General features: G+C 40.5%; 1 protein-coding gene across 1 annotated transcript in view; it reads left to right on the top strand.

Moving 5' to 3' along the window:
• The window catches only part of pde3b (phosphodiesterase 3B), an 80811-nt gene that overhangs the window by 51685 nt on the left and 12850 nt on the right, over nt 1–16276 (top strand). Inside the window, exons 3-12 of the mRNA XM_088334374.1 lie at nt 906–1154; nt 4008–4153; nt 5102–5202; nt 5960–6191; nt 6270–6361; nt 11207–11361; nt 11442–11576; nt 11854–11965; nt 12130–12243; nt 13660–13859. Of these exons, the coding sequence (XP_088190500.1) occupies nt 906–1154; nt 4008–4153; nt 5102–5202; nt 5960–6191; nt 6270–6361; nt 11207–11361; nt 11442–11576; nt 11854–11965; nt 12130–12243; nt 13660–13859 (1536 nt within the window). The remainder of the gene's footprint in view (nt 1–905; nt 1155–4007; nt 4154–5101; nt 5203–5959; nt 6192–6269; nt 6362–11206; nt 11362–11441; nt 11577–11853; nt 11966–12129; nt 12244–13659; nt 13860–16276) is intronic.

The following is a 16276-nucleotide window of genomic DNA, read 5'->3' as shown; positions in this document are numbered from 1 at the left end:
ATATAACAAAATTGTGAATATGCTTGATGGCTGTTGAGATTGTCGTGTTTGTTTTGCTGCTGTTGGTGTCGGTGGATTTGTTCAGACCAAAGACAATCGACTTTGGCCTGGACAGATCTATTGACACTAACAAAGATGTTATATAATGAAATTGTGAATATGCTTGATTGCTATTAAGATTTTCGAGAAGGGTTGTTCAAACCTCACATTGTGTTTGCTGTTAAAAACGTCATATTGAAATATAATATTGTGAATGTGCTTAATTGCTGTTGAGATTGTCATGATTGTTTTCTGTTATTAGTGTCAATAAATTTGTTCAAACCAGAAAAATTTGGATTAAATTCCCATTGCGTTCAATTTTTATTCAATTCTGAACAATCATTCATATCCCTAGAGGCCTAGTGGTTAGGAATCAATGCTCTCACCATTGCGACCTGGTGTGAGCACAGACGCTACCACAATTATGCAAATGGGATCAGCAATAAAAAGTTATTGTCTGACGAATGAGTGGACAAGAAATATGACGCATTTTCAATTCTGTCCGCATATAAGGTGCTCTGTATTACAAGGTGTAATTTGAATTTCCAGCCAATTTGAAGGTTTTGCGTACACCTTACAGTTCGGAAAATACTGAACTCTATTTACTTTTGATGTCCTACCACAAACAGTTTACTGTATAGCTCAGCTAAGGTCCTGCTTATTAAGTCATTTTAATAAAGCTATTTTTTAATGTTTGGACATTACTCTTTTAATTAACATAATAAATGTGCAATAGTTTCAATTAAGACATTAGTGAGTACAAAAACAATTTGCATGGTGCACCTACCAATGAAATCTTGTCATGTCAGCTTCCAAAGTCACATTCTAATATCGCCTTGACTCTCCGCCTCTTTAATGCATGCCAGGGTGCGGCAAGTGGCAATGGCGTTGACCTGTCGGTCATCAACGAGGCCAGGAACTTGCTGTCAGAGCTGTTGATGGACTCGTCCTTGTCGCCCCACACCATCTCAACCCTGCACAGCGTTTCGAGCCTCATGGGGACCTTCTCAGGGTCGTGCCGCCCACGGGCAAACCCTTTCACCCCTTTCCCTGGCTTTTACCCATGTGATGAGGTGGATGACACAGTAGAGAGGAATGAACGTAAAACAATTAAGGTAAGTAATCACACTAGGGAAATACATTGGGAGTAGGGCTGCAACTAACTATTTTAAGTTTAGGTACTGATTTATTGAAAAGATTAGTTGACTAATCTAATAATTAGTATTTTGTTCTTAAATTCATTTTGTGGCAAATAATGAACACAAGAAAAAATGGGTACAATGAAAAATGCATCTTTTTGAACATGCCGCGTAGTTGTCAAAAAATTAAAATGCCACCTAAAACCAATCCATAGATTAACTTGCGTCCATTTTATAGGGACATGCAAATAATGAATTAAAATCAAGTAAATATTTGTTATCCCTGTAAACCAAGGAGAGCTGTATAAGTAGCAGTAGAACAGTAAATAAAACAAATATCATGTCCACCTGCAAAATCTGTAATTAAAGTACCTTATGATTCTAAACAGTTTCAAATCAAGCTGTTTGAACAACTAACTATCATTCTTCGGACTGTATGCATTTAATGTAAAAAATGTTTGTCAGGTAGTCTGGCATAACGTTCAAGCTCTCTTATAGCAAAATATAGAAATCTACTTGTATAAAATGTGCAATGCATGTCATCAAAACTGTTTTGGCTTGAACGTTGACTAATCGTTGCAGCCCTAGATATGAGAATAGCTTTTCTTACCTTAAACCAGTGATTTTCAACCACTGTGCCACGACACACTAGTGTGCTGTGAGAGATTGTCAGGTGTGCCGTGAGAAATTATCCAATGTCACTTTTTAAAATTTAAAATTTTATAAAACATTGATGAATCATTTTCTGAAAATATTATTTCATTGTCAAGTGTCTGTGCTGTAATAACTGGGGGTATTATAAATTATATTGTAATTAAACATACTGTCATTTTAGTTGAAAGACACTGCCTTAAATGGCCATGGACAATTTGTTGCCAGATATGCATTGATACATTTGATACAACCCTCAACAATTCCCAAAAATGAAGGGTGGAAATTGATGGAAGCCAAGAGACTATACATTGTTTTTGAATAGTCTACGGAGTTGCTCTCCTTGTTTTTCAAATAATACTATTTTGACTACATATGATGAGAATTCAGAAGGATTTTTTTTCATATCCTTTCAACTGTGTATCAAAATCTGATTCTTGCACATGAAAGGCGACATTTTAGATTACACGGGAAGCAATCTAAAATATCCGCTGTCCAGCGCAGAGATGGAGTTATTCTGATAGAGGGCAGTGACGATTCCACATCCTAATGGGAAAAAGTACCGTCAAAAGTTTAGGGTCGCTTAGAAATGTCCTTAATTTTGAAGGAAAAGCCCTTTTTTCAAAGAAAATTACTTTGGACTAATCAGGTATACATCACATACATGGTTATTGTGGTAATGACTACTTTTGCAGCCAATGTCATCTTTTAATGCAATATCTAGATAGGTGTATGGAGGCCCATTTCCAGCAACAAGCACTCCAATGTTCTAGGTGCAATATGTTTGCCATTTGCTTGTGCAATGATGTTGGCACAGCGGAAAACCGTTAGCTGGTCAGAGAATCTATCGAACTGACCTTCCTTTGAGCTAGTCGAGTATACGGAGCACATTTGTGGGTGTGATTAAGCTAATTAAAATTTTTTATTATTGTCCTAAGAAATAAAGGTTATTTTTACGTAAGAAATTGCCAAAAATCTAAAGATCCCCCACAATGGTGTGTACTATATTTTATTATTATTCAGCCAGTATCAACCATCAACATGATATCTAACGGAAATCATTTTGTCACGCGAAGCTATCGACGTGACTCGTCGCCTTCGATCGGCGCCAGGTTTTTAGACCCAACTGCTGTGTTGGGAGTCATTAGGTGACCAAACCCCCCCAATTCCAACCCTTAAATGACGAGCGCCAAGCAGGGAGGCAATGGATACCAATGTTGTAAGTCTTAGGTATGACTCGGCCGAGGCTTGAACCAGCGACCTCCCAGTCTCGGAGCGGGCGCCCTACCATCTAAGCTACCAAGCTGGTCTTGGTACTGCTGAAGAGAAGAGCACAAAAGGCTCTGACCACAGTGGAAATAGAGGTGTGAGGCCCCACCGCACAACAATGAAAAATGACAAGTACATTTGTGTCTGTAGTTTGAGAAATAAACAGCTTACATGTCCTCAAGTTGCATCTTGGTTAAATAGTTTTTGCAAAACACCAGTATCATCATCTATGAGGCAGAGCGGTAAAGAAAAAGCCATTCCCGAGACTCGACAAAAAAAGGAGAGATAATTCTGGGGAAAAAAAGACGTTGGATAACTCATTTGTTAAATAAAAGTGTGACTTTTTCATAGAAAACACTAAATTGTTTGGATTTCCCCAAACTATTAAACAGTAGTGTATATAAACCAAATTTAACAATAACCAAGATGTGTTATTGTTTTCTGACTGATACATTTCAGCATGCTACGTATATTTAACAATTGTCGAATCTTTACATTTTTGAAAGGGAAATATTATCCAACCAAGTAGAACAATTATTATAAAATTTAATCGGACAAAAATAGTTTTCCAACCAGTAATTGGCAGTACTGTGATCAGGTTACTGCCAATTAGTCTCACTTCAAGTTAACTATTAAAAAAAAATAAAAAAATCTCACTCAATATCCTTAGTCTGATGTTACTTAGTGAATCACTACACTATAAAGGTTGATTTTGTATTTTCCTGGTACTGTAAATTTTCTTTTATGTTTCATTGAGATAAAAATGATGGTCTGTATGTTGATTTAGTTTACTACCAAAGACAACAAGTGTAAAAATAGATTTTGTCGCAACAAAGACAACTTTAATCAATGTTTTCTCCATCCACTGATATTTAACTTATATTGATAGTAAAGCCAATTTTCTCTCAGGGGTTAAGCAGCAGAAACAGCTTGCCCACTCCTCAGCCCAGGCGGAGCTCTACCTCCTCTTCTGTGCTGCCTCCTCTCGACACCCTTCCGTCACGGTGGGAGCGTAACACCAGCAAGAGATCCCACCCTGACCTTAACTTGATCAGGTATCAACACCACTCTCTGTCTTTTCTCTTGTCGCCCAGCCAAACAAAACATTATTTTGTAGCTGAATAATTTCCTCTACAATTCATCACATCTGAGATATACAGTACAGTAATTTTGTATTGATTCTCTTAAATTTTACTTAGTTTGCTTTACTATGAAAAAAAAATTGATGTGTTATATTTTAGTAATAATCTAAATTGTGATAATTCATATCAAATGAATATGGTTTAAAAATAGGCCCAAAGTAACTAATTAAAATCACATTGCTAGCATTTTGTGTTTTGATTTGTTCTATAGTACACGCTGCAGTATGGGTGGTTACTGTCTGAAATGTCTGTTTGTAAAACATTTTATCTATGAGGTCCCATACTTTGCTGTTGCCCATTTTATTAATAAATAATTATTACATACAGATATACTGTATTTATTTTCACTGAGATAATATTTTCTTATTATGTAAACACAGCTCAGAGGATTTATTTTAGTAATATAATTTATAAATTCTTAGACTCCAGTATTATTTCTAAACTCACAGGGAAAAAGAATAGCAGAAATCAAAAGGTCTGCGTCTTCTGGTCCCCCGCAATTCTTAAAATCCAGCGATACTTGTTCATGAAATTTGTGATGTTATTTATCATATATTTTTAACCATCAGATTTGTTTAGAATGAAGCAACGTATACACTGGAACAACAAAAAGCAGTAACAAATCAGTGAGAAATCCTTAAAGTGTAGTGACCATTTTCCTCCACAAGATAGCAGTAAGTGCCCATCGTTTTTGTTCCATCAGCTTTAAATTGCAGTAAGTCTAAACATAAAGGTAAAACATAAGCAAATACAATTCACAATACAATTTAAAAATAGGGGGGGTGGGGGGCAATAATTGATATGATTATGCTGATGTGAAAGGATTGAGTTTGACTGCATGGATTTGTTTGTTGTATCCAGCTCAGGATTGTCCAATGGGCCAAATGCAAACATGCTCACCATTCCCAAGCAGAGGTCGTCTTCTGTCACTCTCACCTACCATGCAGGTTCCAGGAGAGCAGGTGTGACACAAAGTGCATAAATACACAAATGCACTTTTTACTGCACAGATGTAAATAAAGTAGTCAGTTTATGTGTAGAAAATTTATGCCAACGACATAGTACCAGCTCAGTAGCCTAGATGGTAGTGTGCCCGCTTTGAGACTGGGAGGTCGCTGGTTCGCGCCTCGGCCGAGTCATACCTAATTGGTAAAATGGCGGCGCCCTCTGTTGGCTGCGGCTGCATCGGCTCGCTACAACGGGTCAGGTGTATCGACATTTCGTTCTGTGTACATTGTTACAAAGAATGACAATACAAAGGAAATTATTATTATTATTATTATAGTGGATAAGGTTTTTTCTTTGCCCTCATGCAGGTTTCAGATCAGGGAATGATTTAATTGTGGTTTGTGCTGTCCTTTAAGACATTTTGTGATTAAGGGCTACATAAATAAATGTGACTTGACATGATTTAGAGACTGGCCCAAGTTACAATAATAGTTCAATGAAAAAGAATCGTGCCTCACAAGAGTGCAATGAAATCAAGTGCAATGTCATTTAGCTACAACAAACATCCCTAAATACGTGGCAAAATAAACATTTTCACGGTACTTTATTATTTAATTCCGACACGGACTGTAAGTGGAAATTAGCTTTAGAACTATCATCTTGCCTATGAAACATATATTTCCCCAAATAATTGCCTATTGTATGCAGTGGTTGTTAAAGATATAAATATGCTTCACGTGATCTGACTGATATTTGTCTCCCTCTCACTAGGGGCTTCTCCAAGTCTGAGTCCAGTCACCTCGCCCAGCCACAGTCCTTCGACTGTAACCACAGGTTCTTCATCGTCTCTAGTCACTCGATCGCCTGTGGAGTTTCCTGACACAGCCGACTTCCTCACCAAACCAAGCGTTAACCTGAACCTGCACAAGCCTTTGAGCTATACCCTAAGCTCTTATGACTTCCAACAGACATTCCGCAGCTCGCCGTTACCTCTTTGCACCAGGTGAAATATTTATTCGCCATGTTTTGCTTCGAATTGTTCAATTATATTCATTGACGCGGCTTGACCTGTCAATGGCAGCTGCGGCCGTCAGATGGCGAAAGGGGTTTCCAGTAGCGATGCTGGAGATTTCCATCATCCCTCCCTCCATGAGGCCCAACGGAGGCGCTCAGGTAATTAAAATGCCATATGGTAATTTATATCGCCCAATAATATAACAGCTGATGGCTTGGGCGCAACAACTTGTCATTACAGCATTTAAATAGGGTATTTCTATCAATATATTAAAATGCTGTGATTAGTAAGGATAGTAAGTAGTATTTTTGATTAAAATAATATTTTATTTAACAAGGATTCTTCTTAGATTATTTCTCGATGCCACAAGATGGCGGCAAAGCTTCACTTGTGTCAAATTTAAACTCAGTTCCGTGAGGTTTAGGTGGTATTACAGTAAGACCTCGGTTATCGCAGTTAATGGGGACCAAAACCACCCGCGATAAGTGAAAGTCCGCGAAGTAGCGGCGCACCTTAAAAAAAAAAACAACAAAAAAAACTTTATTATTTTTTTTTAATTATGATTTTTTTAGACCCAGTTAATGGGGACCAAAACCACCCGCAAAAACTGAAAATCTGCGAAGTAGCAACGCCACTTCAAAAAGAAAAAAAAAATCTCATCTCATTATCTGCACCGCTTATCCTTATTATTCGCGAGCGAGCCCCTAACCCGCGGCGCGGGTACTTTCGGGCGCGATGCGCACGACACCGCGACAAGCCGAGCGGGTCGGGCTCTCCGCGCGGAGGCCGGCCTGTCGGAAGCGCATAATTTGTACGGGAGTCGGATTTGGGCACAACACCGGCGCACGGTTTTGGTGCGGCTTCCGCTTCACCGCCGTAATGCATAATAGTCTTTGAGATCCCGTCAGCAAACACGAGCTTTAACGTGCGCCACGAGCACCATGCTAAGACGGGAAGGCTCCTGACTTACTCTGGCCGCACTGAGTTTCGTGGTAGCCCACGGCTGCCACTGCTGGGTCCACGCTGCTTCCGCTTCACCGTCCCCTAACCCCCACAGGTTACACCTACCCCTTTCCCCCCCATCGAGGGCCGTGTAGCGCCATGTAGAGCCATCGCGGACGTGACTTTGGTGACTTTTTCGTCTGCGTTAACAAACGCATTTTGTAGAATACGATAGCGCCTTATTGTTTAAATAAACGCATTATATAGACTACGATCGCCCAATTGTTTTAATTAGCTCGCTTTATGGTTTCAATAAGCGTATTATATAGAATACGATCGCTTTTGTCGGAAGCGCAGCAGAATGTGCGTTCAGGCGGGGGGGGGAAGATTCTGTGCAGGAGTCGGATTTGGGCACAACACCGGGAAGCGAGAACGGCGCGCCGTGCTAGGGTCGTCGGCCGAGGGGGGTTCCCGCAAAAAGTAGCGACTCCCCTTCAAAAAAATTGGCAACTTGGATATTTTTTCCCTCGTGCTGCTGTGAAAACCATATTGTTATATTGTATAGTATTTAACCAGATGTATAACTCAAAAAAGCTCAATTTTTTTAAATACGAGCACAAAACTTGCAAATTTGTTCTTTCCTCAAAAAATGTTAATAACAGTATGGCAATATTCTCATCTACCTCAGTAGGGTCGCGGGGGTGCTGGAGCCCATCCCAGCAATCATCGGGCAGTGGGCAGGGGTCACCCTGAACTGGTTGCCAGCCAATCGCAGGGCACACAGGGACAGACAACTCGCTCATTCACACCTAGGGACAATTTGGATCGGCCAATCAACCTGAAATGCATATTTTTGGAATGTAGTAGGAAACCGGAGTGCCCGGAGGAAACATACGCAAGCACGGGGAGAACATACAAACTCCGCACAGTAAGTCCGGTAGCTGGATTTGAACCCACACAGGAGGTTCCCAAGACCTTAGAACTGCGCCACCGTGCTGCCCTATGGCAATATTATTTAAGTTTAATAATATTTTTCACAATAAAACTATATACAGGACAACATTTTACAACAAAGGCGTTGATCAATTAACTACATTTTTAAAAAATAATATATTTTTAATCAACCCCAACGAATTTTGATAATAAAATTCACAGTTCACAGCTTCCTTAATCGCTTGGATCTTTGGAGGCACCACTTCCTGTGCTGAGTCTTCGGCAAGTACAGCCTGGCAATGCCCATCTTTTTACAGGTGTTAGTTTTTGGGGGGTGTTTGGGGGTTGCTCCCCCACATGAAACATAGGTTTCCATGGTTACCAGTAGAAGGAAGGAGCCTCCTGATCTGACACAGAAAAAAGCACCCTCATCATTTGGTCGACGTTGTTATCACTGTAAAGCATCTTTCTCCTCTTCAAGGATGAGCCAGACCTCGGCATTGACGGAGTATGTCTTTTTTGTTCTCGTTCACTTCGTACAATACGCAATTGCTAAACAGCAAATAAACTTTAAGTGTAAGACATCTGTTTTGCACAAAACTTTACTTGATCCAAATTTTAAAATCGTCTTTAGTGCTGGTGTCGTGTCAGTCTTGGACATGCGTGTAAAATATCACTCCAAGTGCAATGAAGACTTAGAATAGAATAGAACATAACTTTATTGTCATTGTTACAAAATGGGTTGAACATATTGTGACAACGAAATTGGACGTGGCTCTCCAGTATCACATTTAGCAGTGAGGATAAAAGAAAACAAAGAAAATAAAGGCACAAAAAAGATAAACATTATAATTTACACAATATAATGGTAAGGCGCCCGCTTTGAGACTGGGAGGTCGGTGGTTCGCGCCCCGGCCGAGTCATTCCTAAGACTTAAAAAGTGGTCGGCGGCGCCCTCTGTTGGCTGCGGCTGCATCGGCTCGCTACAACGGGTCAGGTGCAATCGACATTTCGTTCTGTGTACATTGTTACACAGAATGACAATACAAGGAAATTATTATTATTATTATAAAGGAACAAAGATGATAAAGGTTATAATTTACACAATATTTACACAAGAAATGTGGGCATGTAGGATGTTACATACAGTTTTGGGATCGTATTAGTTCAATATGCGGTAGTGCAAAAATAGGCAACACTGTGCAAAGTGAGCATAGGCATGAATACAATTTTACATCTGTATGAGGCAGTGTGTTTGCAAGAGTTTCTGTTTTTTGTGCGGTGTGTGTTTAGGGTGGTAATGGCTCTGGGGAAGAAACTGTCTCTGAGTCTGTTTGTTTTTGTTTTGTGTGACCTGTAGCGTCTGCCGGGAGGCAGCAGGTCAGAGAGGTTGTGGCCTGGGTGAAAAAAGTTTTCTGCTCTGCTGAGGTAGCGAGAGCAGGCAATGTCCTCCAGACTGGGTCTCTACCAACCAACGATTCTCTGGGCTGTGTTGATGACCCTCTGATGTGTTTTCCTGTCTGCTGCCGTGCACCCAGAATGCCACACCGTAATGCAGTATGTCAGAATGCTCTCCACTGTGGCTTTGTAAAAGGGCACCAGCAGCTGCTGTTTCAGGTGATTTTTCCTGAGCACTCTCAGGAAATGGAGTCGCTGCTGGGACTTCCCTACCACTGCTCTGGTGTTTGCAGACCAGGAGAGGTCATCGGAGATGTGCACACCCAGGAATTTGAAAGAGTGGACTCTCTCTACACAGTCTCTTTTTTGTAATGAGTGGTGTTGGGTTCCTGCCTTTCCTCCTGAAGTCCAGTATGAGTTCTTTTGTTTTTGTGGTGTTCAGTAAGAGGTGGTTTTTCGAACACCACGTTGTCAGTGACTCCACCTCATCCCTGTTCGCCGCCTCGTCCCCTTTAAAGATGAGGCCGACCAAGGCAGTATCGTCGGCGTTCTTAACATTTGTGTTTGTGAGGTGGGTCGGTGAGCAGTCGGCGGTGTAGAGGGTGAAAAGCAGGGGGCTCGGTACACATCCCTGGGGGGAGCCCGTGCTCAGTGTTAGGGTGGGAGAGACGCGGTTGCAGAGTTTCACGGACTGTGGGCTGTTTGAAAGGGAGTCCATTAACCAGTGGCAGATGGAGGAAGAGAGTCCTAGGTGAGAGAGTTTCTTCACCAAGATCTCTGGGATAATGGTATTGAAGACTGAGCTGTGCTCCAGAAAGAGCATTCTGACGTAGCTCCCCCAGTGATCCAGGTGTCTCAGCGCGGTGTGAAGTGTTGTGTTTATGGCGTCGTCAGTGGAGCGGTTTGCCCTGTAGGCAAACTGGTAGGGGTCCAGTGTGGATGGCAGGGAGTCCTTGATGTGCTGGGACACCGACCTCTCAAAGCACTTCATGACCACAGGCGTAAGTGCGCCAGGCCTGTAGTCGTTGAGGCTTTCCACTGCTGACTTCTAGGGGATGGGTATTTCGGTGGAGGTTTTGAAGCAGGGTGGGACGGTAGCCTGTGACAGGGACTGGTTGAAGATGGTGGTTAAGACCCCAGCCAGTGTATCGGCACAGTCCCTGAGTACCCTGCCTGGTACTCCATCTGGGCCAGCTGCCTTCCTGGGGTTAACAGTTTTCAGCACACACCTTACTTCATGCTCCTGAAGTGTCAGTGTGTTCCTGCTGGTTGTTGGTGGGTGTGATGTGACTATTTGTGGCCTTCCAGCTTCAAAGCGAGCAAATAACTGATTAAGATCAGCAGCTAGTGAAGCATCAGCCCCAACAGTTGTCAGGTTGTTGCCTCTGAAGTTTGTGAGGTGTAGACCCTGCCACATCCTCCTCGAGTCATTTCCAGCGAAGAAGTGCTCGATCATCGTCATGTAGGCTGCCTTTGTGTCCTCAATGCCTCTCTTCAGGTCAGCCCTGGCCATGCTGTAAAGAGCCTTGTCTCCAGACCTGAAGGCAGTGTTTGAGGAGAGTGCGCACCCCGCTAGACATCCAGGGTTTTTGGTTTGGGTAGACCCTGATTTTTATTTTACTCTGACGTTTTCCATACATGCTTGTTATTCAGTGTTTAATGTATTGCAACTTCATTTAGTTATCAAAAAATAATTCAATTCCAATTGGACCTTTTTTTCTTTTTTAAAGTTGCAGGCGAAGGGGCAGAGTTCCTTGGCGAGCCTTTAATCAGGGAAGAGAGCGTGGAAGTGGACCTATCTAGAGAGTCTGAGAGCACAGGGAAGCAGGTCCAAACTGAAGGGGAACAAAGCATCAGCACAGAGAAGCAGACTCTGGATTTGGGGGTAAGTTAGATTTCACTGCCGCAGCAGCTATAATGAACCTCCACAATGTGACATAATGACAATTGATTGGGTTCCTCCAGACTGATCAGGACTTTCACCTTGACCCAATGCTGGAAGATCATGACACCCTCATGGAGAAAATGAATACATGGAATTTCCAGATTTTCGACCTAGTGGACAAAACAGGAGGAAAGACCGGAAGAATACTCAGCTATGTTAGTGCTGTACTGTGGTACTTGTTTGTGTGTTTCATTCTTAAAATATGTTCTAGAAAAACATCAGTGTAGTTTCTTTGTTTTCATCAGCCTGTCTGTAAATCTAGTCCAAACCATCTTTCAATGTTAGGCTAATTTAGGATTTAGAAAGCGGACTTAGCACTTTTGACAAGGGGAAACAGCTTCAAAGCATAAGTGTATAATTTGTCTAATGGTGGCACTGTAATTACCTTGTGTCCTGATTTGTGTCTCAGTGTTTGGTCTGTATTTTCCCCAGGTGACTTACACCCTTTTCCAGGATACGTGTCTGTTTGAAATATTCAAGATTCCTGTGAAGGAGTTCATGACATACTTCTTTGCTCTGGAAAATGGATACAGGGACATTCCCTGTGAGTGTTCACACTGTGCTAGGCTGTCAAAAATGTTCGGAACTAATGTTCATGTTTGTTAATTGTTCATTTGCTACCACAATGTGCTCATGACTGTTTTTGCAAAGTTGCACTTGTTGCTGAAGACAGTCAAATTCAGAAGTATTACTTATTTTTTTTTGCAGATCATAACAGAGTTCATGCTACTGATGTGCTCCATGCTGTCTGGTACCTGACCACTCGACCAATCCCTGGCTTCCAGCAGATCCATAGTGAGCATGTCACTGGAAGTGACACAGGTAAGCTTTAACTGAGCACTTAATATTGATTTGTGTACTGTTTTTACTTATTTATTTTAATCAATGTATTTATTTATTTATTTTTGCATTGATCACTTTTCTAATCTCAAGTACACTTTTGTTCTCTCACAAAAACGTTGAAATACTGTGTAACCCCGGGCCCCTAAACTGCAATTATTCATTTTTTATTTCATTTTATAAAGTGTTCATTGGTATAGTCAAAATAATCTATCGTTTTAAATAGACTAATTCAATTCATCTTCTGGTAAAATTTGAATTATTATCATAACTAGATTCGCTTTATTGACCCCCCATGTTAGAATTTGTCTTTGCTGACTATATTGATGATAAAAAAATACACGTATAACGAAAAACAATGACAAAAAACTGACCATAGTAACACAGAGAACAATTCAAATTCAGGGAGGTAGGTCAGCCAGGCCGGCATTTCTGAATAAATTATATAACTAATTAGTTAAATATATGGCAATTACAACTTAATTAATGTAGCATACAGGGTAAATCAAGGGTGTTTTCACGGGAATGCGGTCATCAGCTATGAATGCATCCCTGCTACTATTACATCCATTCCTGTTCTGAACAGCTGTAGAAGTGTATAAAGATAGATAGATAGATACTTTATTCATCCCAGTAAGGAAATTCACACTATCCTTGTGTTAAAAAATAAAATAAATGATATAGAATACAAAAATACCCAATATAATGTGTTAATAATGAGCATATAAATAGTGTTACGAGAAAAACACACTGTAATAGGGTAAGATGCAAATGTGGGGTTGGGGTTAAATGTGGATTATCCACTAAATATGTAATTAATCAAATAAATATACTGAACTTTTACTTGCCTTTGATAATAAAAAGTTTTTTCGCTCTGTTTTTATGTCGCAAAGTATTTTGGTCAGTGATGTAAAATAAAGATTGTTCTTTAGCAATCACAAAATAGAATGACTTTGTAAATCACGTGACCTCTATCAGTACGCGCCTTATGGCTGCCGCGAGGTAAATGTAATCAGACTAAGCGCTTAAGAAGAGCCCATCTGTACAGGAAAAATTGTTCAAAAGTGCTTGGTAGTATTTTTATCCAGCTATAGCTTCAGTAAAAATATTAAAACTGTCAAAAATAGCATAAAGCATAGCATGAAAAATGATTGCTATTTTGATAAATCATGTGATCCCTCTCCGTGTGTCCCACGGTTCATTTGATTGAACCAGGAGAGCATGTAAACACAGAACATCAACAGACGACCACCTACATTAATTCGAATTGTTTTGGATCAAAAAATACCAAAAGACCTGAGAAACAAACACAAAAATAAGGCGATTAATACAAAGGATATTGGTGTTAAAATCCGTTTAATCTTTATTCAACATCTCACTTGACGCTTTGTGTTACAGACTCAGACAGTGGGATCTCGCCTGGCAGGATATCATACGCTTCGTCAAAGAGCTCCACCATATCAGATGACAACTATGGCTGCCTGGCTTGGAACATCCCAGCTCTGGAGCTCATGGCCCTATATGTAGCTGCTGCAATGCACGACTATGACCACCCTGGTCGCACTAATGCCTTTTTAGTTGCCACTAATGCTCCACAGGTAAACGAATACATTTGTGAAAGTGTTCAAAAAGGTTGGAGTTACATGTATTAATTAAAATTGTGCCTATAATCTTGTGTTGCCATGTTTTTCCCGCCCAGCCTGCACTGTGATTAGACAGCTGGGTAAAATGTGACATTGTCAAAGAACTTTCAACTCTCTGAGACAGAAGAAAAGGTCTAGGGCCAAACATTCCACGCAGAAATCCTGCCCAGTGCCTTGTTGCACTGCTAGCGTTATCAGCAGAGTGTAAACACTGCCATTCTAAGCCATTAGAAAAATTCACTCGGAGTAGGAAAATGCTTTGGTGGACATGGGCCGAACAACACTTATTTTTTTGTCTAATTACATGATGAGCAGATTTGTTTTGCATTAAACTCTTGTCTAGTTTACCATGCTTTGTGGGCGTGACTTGTTTGCCTTGTCATTGCCTTTCATAACTACCGTATTTATATTTCTGTATTCTGCTTTGGTGGTTGACTGCAACAGGACAGAGCACTTTGGTAGTCGAGTTTGATAGTGCGTGTAAGAGAAGGAAGCTTTAGGTGAATGCAGACAAGAGTAAGATAATGAGGTGTTCAAAGGTTGGTGAGGTAGTGGATTAGAAATTTTGACGAATGGCGTAGAGTTGCAGGAGGTAGATGGTTTTAAGTATTTGAGTTCCTATATGGCAGCAGGTGGTGGTTTAGAGGAGAATTTGTATCGGACCAAGATGCTGTCATTGAGTGCTGTCCACGATGAATATACACGGAAAGTTTGATACAACATGAGAAAGCAGCAGGGGCGATTTTAGGCTCGGAGCTTTGAGGGTGCTGAGCGGAGCGGGTAGGGGTGCCAGAGTGGTGCTATGAATCAAACACACTGAACCATTTCGAGGCGGTGGAGTATTTGCAATGCTGCTTTGGTCACATTTTTTTTGTTTTGCTTTTTTCCCCTCATATTTAAGCCTATCCTGTCCTTTGTTAAGGAAAAAAAAGTTTCAAAAATGCTATAATTGTTGGGGGTGATGGGATCAATTTGACAGTGAGCGCCCCTAAAAATGGGCTGCTTACGCCCATGGACAGCAGAAAACACTAATAAAATGGGGCACTGAAACATCCCAATTCAGTTTCCAGTTTAATGTTTGGCTTAGGATTTGTCAAGTTTCCTGGTACTTTTTCCTGTCTGCAGCGCTCGGCCACCTCAAAAATGGTACTGGAGAAATTGGAAAATATGCCTTGGAAGTGCTTTAGGAGTGCTTGAATTTGACCACTAAAAGGAGTATTGTATGTATATAGAAAAAACTTACGGTGTTTTATGCTCGTTGGTGGACGAGGAAAGGAACAACACTGCGTTCAATGTTTGCATAATTAACCTGTATGGAATCAATGTAATTACACACACAACTACTGCTTTTTCAAAGCTGAGTTCTCGGGTATCTGGCATCCTAAAGAAACCTCACACCAATGTTAAAGATTAAGCTTTAACCAGATTGTCGTTATTCACCTGACATGACTTCTCTTTGCCCCGTGATTCAAAGTCAAGCTCTTTCTACTTTCACAATTTCTCCTTACATGCAACGCCTCCGATAGATGGGATGGCATGAAAATAAGAGAAAGGAAGACAGATCCATCTGTGGACCATATATATTTTAACCAAGAAATGCTGAGTAGCCATATTAATTTGTCTGGAACATAACTACAGTTTACTGACGTAATGTCACAAAAGATAACCACTTTTAATGATTATTGTAATACAATGGAAAGGTGGAATGTATACTAAAAAAGCAAACAGTATATTATAGAATTGGGGATTCTACCGTCAAGAGATGAAGTCCACATGTTCAACTTCTGTCTCACACTGATCCGACAACTTGATAAGGTCAGCTATGTGCCCCTGTTCAAATATGAAAGTGGGTTAAGAGCAAAGACAAGGGACCCTGAACCTATTGATCACAAATAATGTTGACAAACATGTCTGGCAGAAGATTTCTGGTGCTAGAAAGTGTTACTCACTAACTTTCTAGCTTCAGAAACAAAACAGTTGCATTGCAACATAGATTGAAGAAAGGGTCAGTTTATCTTCTTCCAATAATGATATGCATAGTCAATCAATATATATAGAGTTATATAAGTATGCTTTTGCCCAAAAAAGCAAAAGGTATGGAAAGGCTGCACACCCTCGCTAAAATGAAAATATTTTATTTTGAGAAAAAGATAAAAGTAAAGATAAAAATCACTTGTTTTCTCCAATAATCAGTCCTATAATCTGATGAAGTTAATCAGACAAAACCTTTGAGGGGTGGGCTATACATATATGCAACTGAAGTTAAAAAAGGTACCCAAATTGATTTTCAGATGAAGTCAAACCTCAAACCTTTCTGTGTGGAGTTTGCTTGGTCTCCCCGTGCTTGCGTGGGTTTCCTCAGGGCACTCCGG

The sequence above is a fragment of the Urocampus carinirostris genome, chromosome 4, assembly GCF_059441175.1.
Source record: "Urocampus carinirostris isolate Australia breed hairy pipefish chromosome 4, RoL_Ucar_1.0, whole genome shotgun sequence".
Classification (NCBI taxonomy): domain Eukaryota; kingdom Metazoa; phylum Chordata; class Actinopteri; order Syngnathiformes; family Syngnathidae; genus Urocampus; species Urocampus carinirostris.
This window is presented reverse-complemented; position numbering and strand designations above follow the sequence as displayed.